General features: G+C 38.5%; 2 protein-coding genes and 1 long non-coding RNA gene across 6 annotated transcripts in view; 1 reads left to right on the top strand and 2 right to left on the bottom strand.

Moving 5' to 3' along the window:
• Positions 1–3842: 3842 nt before the first annotated feature.
• Positions 3843–5406, top strand: LOC135672317 (uncharacterized). Of its 2 annotated transcripts, none has more exons than XR_010512941.1 (3): positions 3843–4093; positions 4167–4608; positions 4927–5406. It is a non-coding gene; the product is annotated as an uncharacterized LOC135672317 (long non-coding RNA). The 2 variants fall into 2 exon arrangements; XR_010512942.1 differs by having other exon boundaries at positions 3845–4093; positions 4167–4322; positions 4402–5406.
• A 581-nt stretch (positions 5407–5987) lies between these two features.
• LOC135641981 (protein trichome birefringence-like 19) lies at positions 5988–8402 on the bottom strand. Its single transcript, XM_065157706.1, has 2 exons — positions 7775–8402; positions 5988–6989 (listed from the first exon to the last, which is right to left on the bottom strand). The coding sequence occupies exons 1-2, from the start codon at positions 8366–8368 to the stop codon at positions 6168–6170; spliced, it is 1416 nt and encodes a 471-aa protein (XP_065013778.1). The 5' UTR covers positions 8369–8402; the 3' UTR covers positions 5988–6167.
• Positions 8403–11861: 3459 nt separating this feature from the next.
• The window catches only part of LOC135581788 (plant cysteine oxidase 3-like), a 5126-nt gene continuing 690 nt past the window's right edge, over positions 11862–16297 (bottom strand). The window contains exons 2-6 of one of the 3 annotated variants that reach the window (XM_065157681.1): positions 16003–16163; positions 14897–15059; positions 13264–13464; positions 12369–12487; positions 11862–12279 (exon numbers count right to left, since the gene is read on the bottom strand). In XM_065157681.1, coding sequence (XP_065013753.1) covers positions 12190–12279; positions 12369–12487; positions 13264–13464; positions 14897–15059; positions 16003–16163 — 734 coding nt within the window. In that variant the 3' untranslated portion in view covers positions 11862–12189. The remainder of the gene's footprint in view (positions 12280–12368; positions 12488–13263; positions 13465–14896; positions 15060–16002; positions 16164–16297) is intronic. The other 2 variants (XM_065157688.1, XM_065157697.1) reach the window with 2 other exon arrangements.

Raw genomic sequence — 16297 nt, 5'->3', positions numbered from 1 at the left:
TTTTATTCTTTTATAGACGAAAACAAGAGGTCTAAAATAAATGATTAGTTTTCTTATCAAAGTCATCTCCTAAGAAAGTATATCATAAATAAATTTTATTTTCTATTGATAATCCAATCAAATCTATAATATACTTATTTAATTAAATAAGATCATATAATATTAGATTATATCAAATAAAAAAGAAAGATATAAAATTATAAAATTATAAAAATAAGAAAGATAACAAAAAAAAAGTGAAAACTTTTAAAGCATTTGTTTGATAAAACCTCTTTCTTGATACTCAAGTCACAGTGTATTCGATAAAAGGAAAAGCTCATAACATTTGAGAGACGTCATGACTCAAAGAAGGTTCAGTCATTCAGCTTCTCTTTTTATAATATTAGGAGAATAACAATCCACTAGAAGAATCATCTTTACATCTACACAATGGTACAAAATATTTCCAATTTTATTATAAGTAGTGTTGTTTTGATATGATCATGACATATATTTGGAGTGGCATTGTAGTTATGGTGGGAAAATTAGCATCTCTTACAAGCATATATTAACGATGATAAAATTATAAACCAGATTGTGGAATTACAAGCATATTAACGATGATAAAATTAGCATCTTTGCTGACAACTCCTTTTCATCTTCACTGGGAAATTGGGTTCGAGACAAATTAAGTTGTGTATATACGATGAAGCATGAGTTGTAAGAGAGAGGTATAGATAAGATTCATAATGTTTGAGTGTTGGTGCAGTCAATAATGGAGAAATCGAACGTGATATTGAGATGCATTATTACTTTGATCATTGGCGTCGATGAGGCCATATGAGAGGAGACATAAACCATGTTATTTAATCTCTCCCTTTTTTTTCTCTCAAGTCAAACGATTAGTATATTGCATGGTGTCAATCAACCTCATGCATGCATGCACGTACTTACGGAAAGCTTCCCTTTTGATTAGTTAATGAAGATTAGTGTTAGCTTATTCCAACAATACACTAACATTTCCTCTTAAAATAATTTCGAATAAATATAAATTCTTCGTAATAATCAGAGTATTTCCTTTTTTTTTGTTTACAATTGGTATGATTAATCATAGTCTCTTCTTTTGAGTGTTAGAATTGAATGCATGCATCTGAAAGCCAAATGAGTATTAGAATTGAATGCATGCATCTGAAAATCAAATTTCAAATGCATGCATGCATCTCTACGTGACGTAAAGATATGAGTTATTTTTTCTTTTGGTCGACACTAGAGATGATTTGTGGGCCAAAAATCCATAACTATTTGCATCGCATAGTAACATTGATAAGATATGAATTGCTCCTAGTCATTTCTTGCTTTACAAATGATTCCACTCCACATGTGCATCACATGCATATCCCAGTCCTCGCCCGAGTCACTCAAGATCGATTCTCGATTGGCGACTCGTCGGCCCAGTCCTCACCCAAGTCGTTCCAGATCGATTACCGACTAACAACTCGCCAGTCGATTTCTCACCCGTGTCGCTTCAGATTTATTCCTAACTCACATCTTGGCCACATCCGACGCCCGAGTCACGTCTCTGTTAGCCCCTTGCCCGAGCCGCTCCAGCTCGGTCTCCGACTTGCAACTTATCGTCCATAACTCCGAGTCGCGCCAAACTAATTACACGACCTACGGCACGACGACCACTCCTCGTTCGGCTCGACCGTCCAATCAGCAGTCTCGACCCTTCTCAAGGCGCGGGGCGTTGCCCCTCCAGACCACCCCACAACGAGCCGACCTCGGTCCCACTCGCAACACAATCGTAACATTCTGACCCAGACACGCTTCCCGGCCCCGGCCCTTTGAGGACCCCACGGCGCATCTTGACGGGGGGAGAAGTGATAAGGTATATTTTACCCGTCGGACACGTCACAACCGATGCGATGTGCCACGTTAGAATCCATACCCCAAGGCATCGCTTGACACGTCTCGTCCCAGTAAACCCGGGACGGCACTCCCCACACGCCAAAACAAAATCTGTATCGAGGCACTATCTGGTGCGTCCACCACGCCAACCCGTGTACGATCGACCCCCTTGCAACAGTATAAAAACCTCGGGCCGCCCTCCGCACCAAGGGGAGAAAAAAAAAAAAAGGACAACTCTTAACAATCCTTCTCGAGACTGACTTGCTCGTCGGAGGGGTCATGACCGGGGACCACACGAGGGCCTTTTTTTTTTTTTTTTTTTTTTTTTTTTTTTGCATGCCGACAATCACCCGCGAGAGCCGAGGGATTCAACCCGAGGACGCCATCCACCCCACAGCGAGGAGCTGTCAACCGGTCCGAATCCCGACCAACGCTCCTTCCCGAAGGCCCGGCCACCTTCTCTTCCTTGAAGAACGAGAGAGAGAAGAATCGACGACGGAAGCAACAGAGGATGAGGAAGAGGCGGAGGGACACAGAGCGAAGCGAAACGGATAACCAAAAAGATTGCGGTTTTCATTCGTTTCTCCTCCTTTTAGGGCCGAGAGTGACTGAATTTACCAAACAATCCCTGAAACTTTAAAGGGGTTTTCTCTTAATATATATATATATATCCTATTTTTCACATCATCTATTTGTAAATATTGAAAATAAGAAGAAAACCAAATATAAAGGTTTGGTGTGTTACTACTCAGACATGCAACTTTTTATGAGCAACATTTATGCTACCAATCTATGGCCTATATTTGTCAAGTCCATCAAGACAATTTGGTAAGTTTAGAAGAAGCATTTGGGTGTTACTATTTGATTTTGTTTCAAACTAAGTTCATGAGAAACTATCATTATGATGAAGCTCATAATTGTTTGGTTCGAATCGGAATTCGAATTGGGTTAAAATCGAAACCAAATCAATCTTTCGTCGATTTCAAATTAAATCGAAATCGATCATGAAAGATTCTGAAATAGCTGGTTTCGGTTCTAATTAAAACTATCAATTTTTTTTATTTTTTATTTAATTTTTTTATGTTTTAAATTTTTAATTAAACTATAATACAAAAATTAGTAATTTGAATTGAAATTGTCCGTCAATTTTGAAATCAAAATGTTTTTGAAGCCATGATCAAAATTAATCCTCTAGATTATGGAGCCTATCAATATCACATGTACCCTAAAATAAAATTTATAAATCAGATCATAAAAATTTCGGAGGGATCTATACACTTAAACACTATTTATGAATAGTATTTATAGAATGAATCTATAAAATATAGAAAATATCAAAAATTTGCTTCAGTCTCATATTCATCATAAGACTATTTTAAATAATAAAATAATCAATAAAAAAAGATAAGAATAAATCAATAATTTTAATCGTGTGTCATATACCCTAAGAGGTTTTGTCTTTTTATAATCGAGAATAAAATATCTAGGATAAACGATTAGTTTTCTCATCAAATACATCTCTTAAGGAAGTATATCATAAATATTTTTTTTTTCTATTGATCGATAATCATAATTAGAATCCAATCAGATTTATAATATATTTATTTAATTAAATAAGATCATATAATGTTAAATTATATCAAAAAATAAATAAGATCATGTCCAAACTGGCGGGCGAGAGCCACTGATCCGAACCGGAACCTGGATCTGACGGCTCTGCTTGACCCGATCGACGCACGTCGAGATTGTGGAATTACCTGGTAAACCAGGCCGGTCCGAACCGTTCGCGTCTTTTTCGACTGAACTCGCCATCAACGCAAGACTCGCGTGACCGAATCTTGATGTCCAAACTGGCGGGCGAGAGCCACTGATCCGAACCGGAACCTGGATCCGACGGCTCTGCTTGACCCGATCGACGCACGTCTCCAATCTCCGATCCCCTCTTCCTCCTCCTCGTCCTCTCGAGTCTATTGATCTCTGGGGGCAGCGGTTCATCGATCTCTTACTGGCCCTGTTAGTCTCTCTCGCGGCGGTGGTCAGGTCCGTTCATTTTCTTGGTTTTCTATGCGTTCGAAGGGGGAGTAGGTCGATGAACGTCAGCATCCGGACTTCCGCATCGACCCGTCTCCCGATCCCCCTTCGCCGTCCATTTGTTGCGACCTCTTCTTTAACTCTATTCTTTACACCAGAGACTGGGAGAAAAAAGGTACAAATTAAATGCTGGTAACGTTGATTGATGTGACCCAGTTGATGCTGCAGATCTTGATTGACTTCTGCAGATCTAAGGTGATGGCTATTTTTGAGTCGGCAATAATAGTGCCATGAACATAAAGATCGGTACGGAGTGATGGAAGGCTCGAGCTTGATGATTGATGAATGAGGAAAGTAATTCTGTTTGGATGCCTGTAGTTCGTCAAATAGACATCTTTAACTATGTACGTATGTTCCAATTTGGTTTATTTCTCGTACTATATCTTGCTAATTGGGATATTATCATTTTGCTGTTCTATCCAGATGATGAATTAAAATATCATTTTTAGCTAGGAAGCTGGATCTGTTTTGTAAGTCGTCAAGAACGGGCAAGCGGCAGATATTGTGAGACGGATTTAACATGGCTTCGGGAGGAATAAGTGGGGAAAACGAAGTAGAGCTGATCATACTAATGGACAGAAGGGCGTGGTTTCCTATGAGGGTGATTGAGATGTCTTCCGTGATTTGAAGGTTTGACTTAGCTACATGATTATGTTTCTCGTTACTTCTCCCAAATTCTGGGTGACAAGACTCAAGACACTGGAAAATTTTCTCCAGTATTGGTAGCTCACGACTCTTAGATAACGAAATCCCTACTGATGATGTTGCTGGTAAAAATTCCACGAGAATTCTTATTGTGCTGATTTGGGTGTCAACTTCACCTGTCTTGGAAGATCTCTTGTTGCTCTTCATGATTTGTGAAATCTCATACTGCATCATTAGAAGTCGTGTATGCAGAAAATTCCTGTCATCAGAAATTGTTGACTTTGTGAATTGGGTTTATTGCAGTGTTGACTCTGTGCCAGCTTCTGAATTTTTTGGGCAAGACAGGAGATATCCTTGATACACACTAGATGACTGTAATGTGCATGGTCAGAGAGAGCACACAACATTCTGGAGGTTAATTACATCTATGACTGAGAGCAAATAATGCTCTGAAGTTTAGCCAGCCATTGGTTAAGTCATGATTATTTCATGTAAGATTCAACTTGACCCCATATGCAGCTGAAATGGTCTCATGCATTGATGCCAGACAGCCAGAATGAAAAGCTGGTTTTTTATTATCATATTTGATAGTTTTCTTTCTATCTTTTCTGAATGTAAGAAATGTAGTAGGATGCCAAGCATAGCTAACTATATTATTTACTCTCAACACCAGTTCAACTTTGTATTCTTTGAGTGTTGACTATGTATTAGTTGGATAACTGGTACACTGCATTAGTTGTTTAACACTTGAGGGCAATTTATTATTGGTTTGCAAGTAAAACATCTTCCACTTAATGCAAAAGTAAGTTTCCTCTTATTTTTCCTTGCATCTTCCTGTATGATTTTATGAGTCTTGATGATTATTCTGAGTGGAATTTTTCTTGGGGCTTTCATGCCATTCCTATCTATCTTTAGGACACTGTGGGGGCACAGAGAGCCTGATCGATTATACTGGTCATCAAGTTCTTTTATATTATTATTAGTGCTTCAGATCTGAAGCATCTTTAAATGAGCAAATTTGCTTAGTAAGCTATTCTTTTCAGTACAGCCCGTTCTAATTTTTTCCTAGTTATTATGTGAAAATTGAGTTGTTGTGATTGATTAGTAACTACAAGTTTATTTATGAATCAAAGATGAAGCTTTTTGAGAGATGTAAACCCAGTTTTTCTTGTAGTGAGTAATGCTAAGAACTAAGAAGCTTAGTGGTGTTTAAAGCAGTCTTTTAGCAATGTGATCTCAGGAGTCCTGTAAAGTTAAAGAGCTGTGGTGTTTAAAGAAGGTCTTGTAAGGACATGTTTGATGAAAGCTTAGTCTTCAAGCAATGATGAAGTAGGCTTATTTAATGGTGATAAGGCAGCAGTAGCTTCAGCACAACAATTATTGACATTGGTCTCACGGTAATGCCATATCACACAGCTTTCTACAACCTTTTGATGCATGGAGAAAGAACAAACCAAAATTCATGTAGACCACAGTATGGTATACTAATTAATAAAATACAAATTACGTGCTCTAAGAACAAAAAGAGAAGCAATGTTGATCACCTATTTGATCGTGGACTTCCTGTCGTTCCTGGATCGTCGGCCGGCGGCTGATCTGCCACCCTCGTTCTTCAGCATATGGAGCAGGAAATCGTTCCAGTTGTCGATCGGCCCCGGCAAGCACCAGTGGACGCAGTCATTGTAGAGAGTCACGTTCTCGTCGGGGCGGTGGCCGAACCGGCCCGGGTGACCGTCCGGCCTTAGTAGCATCGCCTCCGTGGTGTCCAGCAACCGGAACCTGACGCCCTTCTCCTTCCCCTCGCCCTCCGCCGCCCGGTACTCCTCCAGCTGCGCCATGTACATCTCCAGGTTGTAGCCGTCCATCCTTGTCTCGTTGCTCCGGAACGGCCGCTGCCGCACGCAGTTGCCCCCCTTGTTCCACTCGCCGTTCTCGAAGTGCGACGGCGCGAAGGTCCGGAGGAACACCGTGCCCCTGAAGCCCGGGAGGTCGTTGAAGGCCCGGAGCGCGGCCCTGAAGGCCCTCCGGTAGCTGTAGTACATGGTCAGGTCGGTGACGTTGGGGTGGAGGCAGTAGTGGCAGCCGACGAGCTGGTCGGCCTCGAAGAACATGGTGGGGCGGAAGAACCAGTGGCCGGCGGAGACGATGACGTAGTCGAACGGCGTCATCTGGGTGGTCCAGTTGGTGTCCACTTGGTCCAGGTGGAGGTTGAAGAGGCCGGTGAGGGTTGGGCCATTGGGGTCGGCTTCGTGTGCCCTCACCAGGAACGGAGACCAGAAGCTGGCCACCGTGAAGTTGTGGGTCGGGAAGTGATACCGCCGGAACTTCTCATCTTCAGTGACCGACGCATCCACCGCATATGTGACCTATAAATTCGACGAAGCAGAGATCGAAATCCTTTCGAAAAGATGATGTGTGATTGGCTCTACATTTTAGTGTATGCATGTAAGACACCAGAAATGTTAGGACAGGGAAAGGGTACCCACTCCACCCCTACAGGCCTAGAAATAATATTGCTCTATGCACAAAGGATGGTTAGGCTCTAACCAAGTAGAAATAAAAGAACAAAGGACAGATATATCAATGGAACACTACAAAAGTCCATAGCTGGCTAGTCTGAAGTTAAAATGCTTAACCTTCCTTTTTATAAGCTGAAAAGATACACAACTCTTTTGTCCTCCTCCTACCAAACCCAAGAGATTGAGTTAATATAAATGTGAAATATTTCTCTAGCAAAAGATTTGAGCTTTTACCTTCCACCAACTGGCTAGTCTGAACTTTTCTGACTGCTTATTGGCACAAAGAATGATCTTAAAGTTGTATACTTGCTACAAGATAACCTTGCAATATATATATATGTATATATATATAGATGAAAGTATGCTACTGAGAGTCGAGGACTAGTTATCATCACTGACAAAAATTCCATAGGATACTATCCTACAAAAAGTGAATAGAGCACATGACATCTATGCACTCTCCCCTCTCATGTCAACCTTCCACTGTAGCTGTGAAGTTCTTTGTGCAGTGTGCTGATTGGTTCAGCTCAGCTTAAGGGTGTTGAGTCATTCTGGCCATCGATGCTTATGAACATATACAGCTTCCTTCATCGAGTGGAAGGTGAGAGAAGAAAGACTGGAGAGGGGCTTACTCTGAGCAGGAGGCAGATGAGGGATTGCATTTGGTTCCTCCCCACCGAGTCTCCAACGAAGGCCAGTGACTTCCCTCTGACGAGCTCCAAGAACTGCGCCGGGTTAAAGATGGGCAGATCGCAGTCGTTCGGCTTCCACCTCCACTTCAGGAACTCCGTGTCCGGCCTCCCAAACTTCATGCAGTTCTGGTGCTCATGGATGGCCCAGCACGTCTCGTTGGTGTAGTAAGGCGCGTTAGGGTTGGGCACCCACTCCCCCCTAAAGATATCACACGAGCTCTTGGCCATCGTCACACCAGCCATGGCGTCACGGCTCATGTCACGAGAAGAAGAAGATGAAAAGGAAGAGGAAGAAGAAAGAGAAGGAGAAAGGGAGGAAGGTGGAGAGGATAAGTTTCTCCATGCGAACGATGTGGCTAGCAAAGGGAAGAGATAGAGAGGAATGATGGTGAGGAGGAACAAGGTGGCAGTGAGGAGGAGGACTATCCTGGGGGTGTTCTGCAGGCTTGTTCTGCTGCTCCCATTCTGAAGCTCTGGAGAATAAGGCTTCATGATATGATATGGTGTAAGAAGAAGAAGGTTCTCCCACCTCATATGCTGCTGCTCTCCATTTATAGTCGTCCATACTGCAAAAGACCATAGTGGCTAGCTTGAGAGAGAAGAAGAAACCTATTCTCCTGCCCAAATAATTTGCATGTACAGGAACTAATCAGGATGGTATGGTACAGAAACAAAAAAAATTAAGCTGTTGTTAGAATGTTCAGTCATGAAGTTGCCAAAGCACCTACTCCTTCCACAGACTCAAAACAGAGAGAGAGAGAGAGAGAGAGGGAGAGAGAGAGTTTCTGAAAGGTACTGAAGAATACATAATAAGAACAAGTTGAGGAAAGTAAAGCATGCAAAAGGAGTCAATATCTTATTATAGACGCAGGTTTGATTACGGATGAAATATTTGGTGGGGGAATCCATAAACAATGAAAACTTTCTAAGAGTGTAGGCTCATACATTAATCATGTCCATGTCACCACATACAAGTAGAAAGATGATAAGATACCAACCCTATTCGAAGGATATTTAATCCAGAAACATGTGTTCTCACACATTGTATATTTGACCCTTCAAGATTTAATATTGCATGCATTCCATTTCTGTCATCTTCCATCCAATAAACTCAAGTTTATTACTGAATTTGAGAGGAGTACTAATATCTCCACCAGTTCTTTTACCATTAATGTTTCTCAATATTTTGAGAGGAGTACTAATATCAATTCAAGTCTCAATGTTGTTATGCTAATGGTCAATTAATGAAGATTAACCATATGATAATAGAAGTTTTTGAGTTACATCAGTCTCTTTTGTATGATAATGCCACAAAACATATAATTATTTTAAGAATTCACCAGGGACTATTAATTGATTAATAATGCTAAATAATTCATCTATCAATCAGGGAGGACATATCATATTTGATTCCTTGCTTTCCACCAAATGGAAGACATAGTTGAAGTGTGGCTTAATTCTTTATGCCCCTACTGCTGGCAGCATAGCTCTCAAGTTCTTTCTTTCTTTTTCTTTCTACAAGTGCTTGAAGGAGTTGAATTTGATTTATTATGATATTACTCCTTGAAAAATCATACTTTGCAATCCAACCATAAATAATTTGACAAAATTGTCTTTGATAGGAGAGTCATTATATGATAAAACACCCTTATTTAGGCTCTTCATCTAACATCTTTTTCATCCTCTGTTGCAATAGGAATGAGTGTTAGAGAAGAGAGAGTTGAGGATCATATAAAAGCACATACTGTGTTGGGTGAAGCATAATTTTAGTTCTAAGATTGTTGATTAAAAAGAGAATAGAAATAAGAGTGCAAGGATAGTTTGTGTACAAAAAAAAGGTATAATTTTTTCTGTGTCACAAAGCATATGTAGTGGTCATAATTTAGGGTTCCAAGGTGTCATAATAAGAGTCTAGGAGGTGGGTGAGCTAAACCAAGAGAATAGGGATAAAAAGAAAGGACATAAACAAAAGATAGTTCACTTATAAGTTTTGAGGGGAGAATTAGATTCCCGTCCGTTTGGCTACAAACAAAGGTGGGATATAAGAAAAAGGAACACCACACATGCCAACAGCCTTTGATCTATACGATTTAGTATGTGTCCAACCACAAGCAAATATTGCTGATGAGACAGAGGTCAAATGCAAGATTCACCAAGATCTACTCTAATATTACAAATCCATACCTTTCATGACTCGTAGAGCTTAAGCTTTGAATCGACAGTGATCGATCATTTTAATTCCTGCATTATTTTTCTGAGAGACTTTATGCCATGACAAGGAGCACTCATCCATCACACTCCCTGAGGATTATAGCTTTCATGACTTTTCCAGGGAGATTACCTTGTCACTGTTCAAAACCACATGAACAATGCCTCCTCCGTTACACTCCACCGGTGCATTTTTGGACGAAGAGACGTGAGAATATTTTGGCGGCTGCCGACAGCACTGCTGATACCGAGGCCCCATCACAAGATGAATCCATGCAACATGATGGTGTGAGCATCAATGAATGATGAAGAAATTAGGTACAAGGTGTGCGTCTTGTACAGGTAGGCAGTAGATATCACTGGTGTTTGGTGCACCTTGCATGTCATCACCTCTGTCAAAGTCCCATTGCCACCGGTGCGATGGAGAGAAAAGACCAAGCATGATTAAAGGTGACAATGAGCTTCGAACCAAACAAGAATCTGTCATGCTAGCTGCAACAACTGGACCGATTCCAACCCACTTCCCTTGTGTGCTTAAGTGATGCTTCTTCTGATCTGCGGTCAAGAAAACAACAAGGAGGAAAAATAATATTAAAGGATTGTTTACTTTCAAGTTGCAGTAGTTAAAGTGTCTAACATGATGGTTTTGTAATTTCTGAATTGTTTCATACATATATATTCATAACCTTTGTGGTTTTGGAAGGATATATGAAATTGTAAATGAGCAACACATAGAACAATATATATTGGCGAACAAATATGAAATTGACATATGAAATCTGGCATGCATGTCTTTTACAACTATGTCCATACCAAGTTATGAGATATATGCACATAACAGGAAATAATATAAGAGATTTTAGGATGATCAATATTATTTTATGAGGTACAAACTTCATAATCGAAGCATATTAGCTATTTAATAAAGACACCAATATATATTATTAAGTCATAGAGATTTTAAAGTATAATAAAGATCAGAAGATTTAGTCAACAAAGTCAGGGATCGTGTTCAATTTTCAATCCCTTTTGGTAAAAAAAAACAAAAACCCATGTCTGCATCAGACCTAAAAAGCAGCTCGAAGATCATACTTACATTCAGTATGTTCTCTGCAATGGGTGGTCTTTTTTTCCTTCCATGTAATTGATCACTACTTCAAAATACCACCATGATTTTTCTTCTTTCATATGCTTCTGTGGGTTACATGAATGATACACTTCGAGTCAGATCCAAATGCTGCAATCTGACCTAATGACAACAAAAAGTATCTAAGCAATCAAAATAGCCTCCTGCACATGTTGGATGTTAAGCTGAAGCATCTGTAGAACAATTATGTGAAATGGCCAACATCTATTTAAAGGATTGCAAGTGGCATGAAGCCAAAAAGGGGCAGGCACAAAGCTGGAATAGCATGCACAATGACCCGGTGGAACAGCAAACAACCAAATTCTGCACTAAAGAAGATCCTAAACCAATAAAAATCTAATACAACAATCAAAAGTCCTGAGAGTTTCCAGTCAGCTGGTTTGATCTACTCAGTATCTCTCATCAGAATTTAGCAAGAGGTCATAAATAAATACACTTGAACAGTTAAGTACTAGCTTTGCCCAGCAAAACTAATCAGTAGTCACTATAAATATTTTGGAGGGATTTAGTGCTCCTTACATTCCTCCAGCTTCCAATCAGTGAAGAATTTTAAGACGAATGACAAATTTAAGAGCATCCACATGGTTAAGTAAAATTATCAGTGTGTCAGAAATAAATTTCCTACAAAATGAATAAATTAACATCCATAATGTGAGCTTAGAAGAGTTGCCATTGTGGCTCAAAGTTCTTTCACTGATTTATTTGCAAGATAAAAATAGTGTCCTAGATCTTTTACATTCGTCTGCGAACATAAAGTTAGAAACAACCTGAAGCTAACTTAGCAGTCTGATTCTGGACCAAGGGAACTTGAACTGCAACATGCAAAGATAACACAGCCGTTTTGCTTTCCAGTTCAAAATTAATAAGAAACTTTCATTCGGTGGTAGCAAAACAAAACCATAGCATGCATAAGGTTGTTACATTGGACCAATGTTCTTCAAATCAGATTAGGCCTGTAGATTGAGCTGTCATCTTCTCTTTCATGCTGGAGGAGTTGCTCTCACTGTAGCTTGATGTGCACCAAGAAGGGATAATACTTCAGACTACAGTGCATGATCCTGGAAACCATGACTCTTCCTGTTGTTAGGAACTCAATCCAACAGCATACAAACACACATCACAAGATTAATAAGGCCATTGCTTGAGTATTCATATATCTCAAGAGCACTGAATCTATACCTGTACAGCTGGTCCAGTATATCTGCCTGAACGCATGTGAAGATCATCTGGAGCTTCTATAGCCTCAAGCCATGCATATTCATCTTCGTTCTCATTCACTACAATTCTACTCACAGGTGCTGTCAAATTAAACTTGTCACATACTATCGATTCTCTCAAGAAACAAAGGACAATTTTCACAAACTGTTTCATAAACAATTAAAATGGAAGCCTCCGGTCAATTCAACCGAGTTGTTCGGTCAAGAATTTCCTCCATATGACATCATTCAACGACTTCTAAAATCAAGTAAGAAAACTCCATAGCCTTGATAGTAGCAAAAGTTTCTTTTTCAGAGTATATATTTACAATAGTCATGAATACATAAAGGCCAACATGCTTCATATTAGAACTAACTCGTTCATCTAAAAATTGATAAACTATCAGCACAAAGCCAATTGTTTCTTCAAAAGTGTTACTGTTGAACACCTTTTTGGTGATAAAGAGGATTTTGTCTAGCATTTATAATATATAACTGGTTAAAGTTTTTCACATGCCTTTTCATCAGGTGTACACGTGCACAAGCATAAGTCGATCGGAGGGGGCTACACAGCTTCAGGTTAGAATTATATTCTTTTCCCCTTATTTCATCCTTCAGGCAGGGATTACAGGCTGAGCATTATGATCATATGAAAGCACAGAGATCTTTGCACCATAATGTATTCATGAATCATGATCATAATTTCAATATGCATAGATTCATGTATTCATAATCATAATCTCTACAAACACTTTAAACAAAAAAATCTGTTTGTAGATCAGCGAACGTTGCACTTATTTATTTCAAATGACAAAATATCAACTATAGTATAGAGTTGGTAAAGCAGACACTGGTGAAGATTGGCTATCTTTACTTACTGAAAGTGGAGTATGGGTAATCATGGTAATAGGTACAACACCGTCCTGCTTCCTCAGAATATGGTGGAGCCAAGACATCAAGAACAGCACAAGAAGTCACTGCAGTGAAACAATGCAAGTTGCCACCACTTCTTGGGAATAGAACAGTGGTTGGACATGGTGCTGTCAGAACAGTGTCCATGTGTAATTTTGCCAATGTTACTGCACAAACAAGAAAAGTTGAAACACATTTTTCGGAACTAAAGATTATGTTTTAAACCATGATGTGAAAACAGACACACACAATTTGCATGGAAAAATAAAATGGAACTACAAAGATCTCCAATATACAAAAGCAAGCTTCTACAAGCAAACCTAGTATCATAGAAAGCTGCAGAAAAGAATGCAGTCAGTTCAGATTACTCTTTGTTTTGTCTTTTAATACCAAGATGCAGCTCTTATTTCCTGGTATTAATCCTTCCACCATCCCCCACCCAACAAAAAAAAGAGCATGAAAAAGAAACAAGAAATAAAATTAGCAATTCCAGCCCTGTGTCATATATATATATATATATATATATATATATATATATATATATATATATATATATATATATATATATATATATACACATAATATGTATGTATATATATAATATGTATGTATACATATACATACATACATATATATATATACATATACATACATACATACATATATATAAAGACCAGCTACGGATGACAAAATTATTCAAGCTTGCAGTGTCCTCAGACCTCTTAATTCTGCTGAATAGTCTAGTTAGATTATACTAGATTTAAGCTGGAAAAATTTAGAAATACACCCTAGAAGCTTGATTTAATCAACACTATTAGAGTGAAGGAATCCAACTCCAACTGAGCCCATTAGGAATTGGGATTGTGATGTATGTGTCTGTAAACTGCAGGAGGATGGTTGAGCACATAGTTCGAGATGGGAACTAATATCAAGGCTTACATCAATATCCTCTCACTTTGTTCATAAATCAAAATCTAACAAAGTTATAAAAGGAGTGATTATGTGTTGTCATACTAAGAACCAGATAACTAAGTTTGGTAAAATGTTCACGTACAGATTCAAGTACATATATTCCATGGACTCACACACATGTCAACAGACAGAAACATATATGTATTCAGATATACTAAAACCAAAACTGCTACAGAATAAACAAGGGGAAGCCAACACAAATATAACTCTGAAAAACAGCATTAGCAACCAGTATATTACCTCCATAAAGATTGAAAATAAAGGTTTGACATGTGAAAACTGGACTCTTTATGTTTCAGTCATTATCATAGCATCCACATGTCTGTTAAAGTCTGTTCGTCGACAATTCAACAAAAAAAGTCAAAATAGCAACCAATATATTACCTCCATAAAGATTGAAAGTAAAGGTTTGACATGTGAAAACTGGACTCTTTATGTTTCAGTCATTATCATACCATACACGTCTGTTAAAGTCTGTTCGTCAACAATTCAACAAAAAAAAGTCAAAATCCCTTCAGAATATCAGACCCTTTTTTGGCTCAAGAAACATCAAACAATTTAACCAACTTCAACAGTAGCCAGGATTATGATAGAAATGCAATATTTATTAAAAGCTTAAAAGCAGACCAGGAAAGTCATCTGGCTTGTTACTTCGCATCGAGCAGGCAGGTTCTATCCAATCATATGACTTCACATGCATAGAACCATATAGAACCTTACTTAACACAGTCATCCCAGGATGGTCATGAAGTGGAATAACAGATGAAGTGGGCAAGCAGAATATACCAATCTGCATCAACAGATAAAAGATCAAGGGCCTAGTATTATACATAAGAAATGGAGAAATGAAGACCATCAGATAGGTAAATAACTTTATCAAGTTTTAATCTATCGGACTATTCACTATTTCATCAAATAAGATCTTGGTCTTGTTTTCTTATTTTCTAGAAATTTCATTCATCTGACATTATTTCCCAATATATTTAAAGGAGTTCTAAAAAAAATATTCTAATTAGGTAACAAACGATGGCTAATCCCATTCCTTGATTTGATAAGTATCATATTTCTGCTTGATTGCCTTAATACTCAACCAATTACATCATCTAAATGTTCATTCAGAAAAGGATAGCTGACCATTTCATCAAAGTTATTTTCCAATTTTGAGAAACCTACACCATGTCAAAATAGTAGCAGGACTTATTTTATTCAAAATTAGATATACAGCTGAAAAGGATAGCCATAAAAATGATTAATTCCAGCCCTTAATTTGATAAGTATCAGATTTCTGCTTGTTTCCATTATAGACAGACAATCATATCACTTAAATGTCCTTTTAGGAAAGGAAAGGTGACCAATTCATAAAAGTTATTTTCTGACTTTAAGAACCATACTCCATGTCAAAATGGTACAAACCTTAGTTTATTCAAAATTTGATATTCAACTGAAAAGGGTAGTCATAAAAATAGACAAGCTCAGTGCAAAAGGCTCTTGCCAGCGAGGGTCTGCAATGGTTATCTGATAAAAATAAAGCAAGTTCCTCTTGCCTCTCACAATAATGATAATATTACTGGACAGCTCATCAATAATAGGTTGCCTTACACCTAGTTTATTGCAAGAATCTCAATGTCTTCATCATGATCAAGAATATAAATTTTAAGCAAATGAAACTGTAATCTCAGATATAAAAATAATTTCAAGTCAGAGACAAACATGACTGGTCGATTGAAACTTACCGAAAAACTATTGCACTCATATATATGCAAGTATGTTATCGGTTGAGCCCATCGAGCTACCCTGGTTGAATGTTTATATATGCTTGAGCCAAAAAAGCCATGACCCCTATCATCCTCCAGATCATCAGCTTTGAGTCCGACTTCCACTGGACTGATTGTATCTGAACAGCATAAATACCATTCAAGAACCAGTGATTAAAAAATGATAAAACAGAAATAACTTCTTTTCGGTTTACCTTAACGTAAGAGAACAGTGTCTAAGGTTTACAAACGGAAGCTGCTAGAAATAACCTCA

The sequence above is a fragment of the Musa acuminata genome, chromosome BXJ1-4 (assembly GCF_036884655.1).
Source record: "Musa acuminata AAA Group cultivar baxijiao chromosome BXJ1-4, Cavendish_Baxijiao_AAA, whole genome shotgun sequence".
Taxonomy (NCBI): domain Eukaryota; kingdom Viridiplantae; phylum Streptophyta; class Magnoliopsida; order Zingiberales; family Musaceae; genus Musa; species Musa acuminata.
The sequence above is the reverse complement of the archived record's forward strand: the minus strand, read 5'-3'. Positions and strand labels throughout refer to the sequence as shown.